This window comes from Cystoisospora suis (genome assembly GCF_002600585.1).
Source record: "Cystoisospora suis strain Wien I chromosome Unknown contig_1809, whole genome shotgun sequence".
Taxonomy (NCBI): domain Eukaryota; phylum Apicomplexa; class Conoidasida; order Eucoccidiorida; family Sarcocystidae; genus Cystoisospora; species Cystoisospora suis.
In genome coordinates, this window is record NW_027154609.1 from 5,031 (window position 1) to 8,973 (window position 3,943).

Below are 3,943 nucleotides of genomic sequence, written 5' to 3' on the forward strand. Positions count from 1 at the left end.
TAAGTTGCGGGGTGACACCTAGACATGTCTTTGGGTCTATAAGAAGTCCAGAACGACTGGTATCACTCATAACTTCTCTTATTGTTATCGCTATCTCTCTAGTCTGCTGCTGGTTATGCCGGTGACTCTTCACTCATCCAGCCAGCCATGCTATCTGGCGTTTCTGTCGCTATGATTGATCTCTTCTTCTTCCCTCTCGACCTCGCTCTAGGCTCATTCTCCCCCACCTGCTTCTTTTATTCTTCTTCTTCAAGGGCCGTGATGAGAATCATGACTCTTGTTAGTGTTCAATTCGATAAGCATACTTCAGTCTTCAAGCAAGGAGGAACACCCTCCAAAAAGCCCGTCTCTTCCTTCTACCGGAGGGAGACTGAGCTAGTGGTACTACTCCAATGCCTACTCCTACTACAGTTACTATGGCTGTCTTCAAAGAAATGAATCGTCTGCGACTCGAAGGAGCAAACCCACACAGCAAACAGGTGCTTCTGCTGCCCATGTTTCTTGAAGATATCACTACTATCCTAGACGGAAGGAAATAACTCAGGAGGGCTCAAAATAATCCTCTCCGTGCATGCATACATGCATATTTATGCATACGTACATATTCATACATACATGAATGTGTGCATGCATACGTGCATACACGTATACTTACACCTCGGATTGCAATCAACTCGATGCATCACATCTATCTCCGAGAGCTTTTTCAAATAGTCAAAATGGAATGTCGCTCTCGGCAGAGACAGCATCTAGCCAAGCAGCTAGCTGCATTCCTTCCCTCCCCTCATGCACACAAGACACACACAACTTCAGTGAAGGGAGAAGAGAAAAACACGAATCTCCTCCTTCTTTGCTTTTCTTCTCTTTTTTTTTCTCTCCTTTCTTCTTCTATCTGCATACAATATCAACTTTCTTCTACTCCAGTGAAGCATTGAGAATATCCTGCAGTTCGTCGGTCATCTCCTCTTGCTTTCCACTTACGATCTCCTCTTGCGTTTTGCTTAAGATATGCTGACGGACAGATAGAGACACTGATTTTTCTTTCTCCCCCCCTGAGAGATCTTCTTCTTTCTTCTTACCTTCATCCGCGTTGTCTTCAGTAGAAACTTCTTGAGCTTGGAGAAGCTCTTCAACAGATTCAGCGAGATTTTGAAGGTAAGAAGGAAAGTAAACAGGAGTCGAACGGAACCCCGAGCAATCTATATCGAAGCATTTCTGATAGAAGAGTCCTTCTTTGACGTTGATAACAAGCTTTACGGCATTCGATTTATGTGGCCTGAGACAAGCAACCCAAACAGAAGAAATAGACAAAGGAAGCTACCAATGGAGAGGTGTATGTACGCCGTACAGATGGTCACGTAGAGATGGTAGATAGAAGTGCAGTTCGATGGATGAGTATCTGCGAATGCACGCACTCTCTCATAGGGTATACAGATCTTTAAAGCATCTATGCTATCATCCATCCACTTGGTCATCATCTGAGCGGGAAGTTGTACTCACTTCAGGTGTACATACACTACACTGGATCGGGTGTATGGATGACTTGACTTGAATTCGTCGGCAACACATACGTCAGAAACGCCTAAGTGAGACAAAGTGTTTATGAACGGAGTGTACAACTAGAGATGCGTATGAAGAAAACAGAAAGAAAAGGCTTCGAAGAAGAGTTTTCAAACATCTTTCAGACGATCTGGCAATGAAGCAGGGAACATCATACATCTCCCACGGGGACAATAGGTTAGTCCATCCGACGCCGTGTGTAAAATACATACAACGAGATGCACTACAGATGGAGGGACTGCAGTGCCCGTGCTTGCACCTCAACGCCCCGTCTGTACATACACCCGAATGCGGTGTCTGCAGGTACACTCAACATGATGAATCCAATGTATGTACACATTGGGATAGAGTGTATGTACACCAGAGAAGCAAGTATGTTGGTTTGTTTCTTACCTTCCGATTCTTTCACAGAATCGATTTCCTTGAAGAGTTACAACAGCTGTTGAAGAATCTCTGAAGAAAAGTATCGAAGCCACTTTCCGTGTAAATTCCATTTCTCCTTTCGGTCCTTCTCCTGTTAGAAAACTGTCTTCTTCTTTTTTCGCTTTTAGCAGCCTGACGAGCTCATCCATGCTAAGTTCCCAGCCAGGTTTTCTTTCTTCTTTCTTCTCTCTTTCATCGATCGAAATGTCCGTAGAGTCTTTCTCTTTCAGATTCTCTTCTGTCGAAGAAGTCGATGCCTTCGACGAATTACTAAGCTCTCGACGATTCTCCGAAGAACAAGAGCCTCTATCATCTGAAATCTTCGGCTCCTTGAAAAGATCTCCCTCGCATGCATTCGCATTATTGGATGATATCCTTCTTTCTTTGGAATAAAGATGATGCGATGTAACAGAGAAAGAGGAAGAAGAGGAAGAGAAAGACGAAGTCGGCATCGTAGGATCAGAATGTAAACGGCCGTGAGATAAGAATTTTGTCGGTTGATGGCACGTATCAAACGTTTTCTTTTTGCGGTGTATATACACCTGATATCTCTCATCCCAGTATCGTACAGCATACCGCACAAGTTGACATAAATAAGCAGGTCTCTCCTGTGTTTTTGCTTTTGAGATTTCTTCATTCCTCTCACTCCCGAGAAAGCTTTTACTTTCCCGTAACAAAGAAGGAAAGAAATTCACAGAGACACTATTCTCACTAAGAGATCGAAAAGAAGATGAAGAGGAAGGAGATTCATCTCCAAGAGACACAGAAGAAGAAGAAGAAGAAAGATGAGGGTGTTCGTGTTGTCGCGATACATTTTTCTTATCTTCTGTGATATCTTCAAGAATGTAACTAAAGAAGTCGCACGGTATTTTTGTCGTAGAAGGAGAAGTCGAGAGTAAGAATGACAGGTGTTGTTCCAGAGTTAAAGAAACGCCTCTTGATTGCGTCGTCGTATCTCTGGAGAGATTCTCCTTGTCTTGAGATCCTCTTTCATTCACAGAAAGTCGAGAAGAAGAGGAAGAATTCTCTTCTTCTGCGCTCGCTGTTCTTGCATTTGCCGAGGTGTATGTACACTCGAAAGGGGGATGAGAGAAGAAAGGAATACAAGGAGGGACAAGAGAGACAAGAGATCGAAGAACACGAAGTCGAGGGTCTTCTCCAAGAGGATAGAGACACGATGAACTCACCTGAAAATAAAAGAAGAAGAAGAAAAAAGAGAAAAGAGAAGATTCTTCTTTAGTTGCTTGAAAACGTCATGAGAGCTTTCCTTCACAGGGACAACATGACCTTTGAACAACGTCTCTCCTCCCGTCCCCTGCTTGACGCTGTCTCACCAGTCAAGCTCCTAACATATGTATATGCATGTAGACACGTATCTATATTAACATATATATATGTATGAATAGTTATGTATGAATATATGTGAACAGATCAGTATGTAGGTATGTCTATGTATCTATGTATGCTATAGAGGCTATTGCGTTGAGGGAAGGAGACTATGGCTGGTGTGGATGAGAGCGCGAGTGGAGGGCATTTTCTCTCAGGTTGAAGTTTGTCATTTGTCTGAAAAGAAACTAGTAGGGAGATGTACATACACAGGCAGATAGTTACTTCCTCATACATAAAAAGTAGAAGATAATATGGAGAAACATCTTGACTCTAGAGTTTGGATGAAAAAGCAGGCAAAGAGCAGAAAACGAAGAGAAAGAAAAGGTCTCAGAATTGACAGTCCGTATGCTAGGATCGGCTCCGATTCTCCAAGCATAGAAAGAATGAAAGCAACAAAATGAAGCCAATGAACAAGCAAAGAAGGAGGAATAGACATGGAGATAGATAGAGATAGATTAAAGATAGATTAAAGATAGATTAAAGATAGATTAAAGATAGAAAGAAAGATAGATAGATTAAAGATAGATTAAAGATAGATAGATAGATAGATAGATTAAAGATAGATAGATTA

General features: G+C 42.2%; 1 protein-coding gene across 1 annotated transcript; it reads right to left on the bottom strand.

Annotated features, from left to right (window-relative positions):
* Nucleotides 1-267: 267 nt before the first annotated feature.
* On the bottom strand, nt 268-3,170 carry CSUI_004025 (herpesviridae ul52 ul70 dna primase; the record flags this gene model as incomplete). Its single annotated transcript, XM_068064220.1, has 2 exons — nt 268-1,276; nt 1,954-3,170. Coding segments are annotated over 2 exons (1,578 nt in total), but the record flags the coding sequence as incomplete, so codon positions are not given.
* Nucleotides 3,171-3,943: the final 773 nt, after the last annotated feature.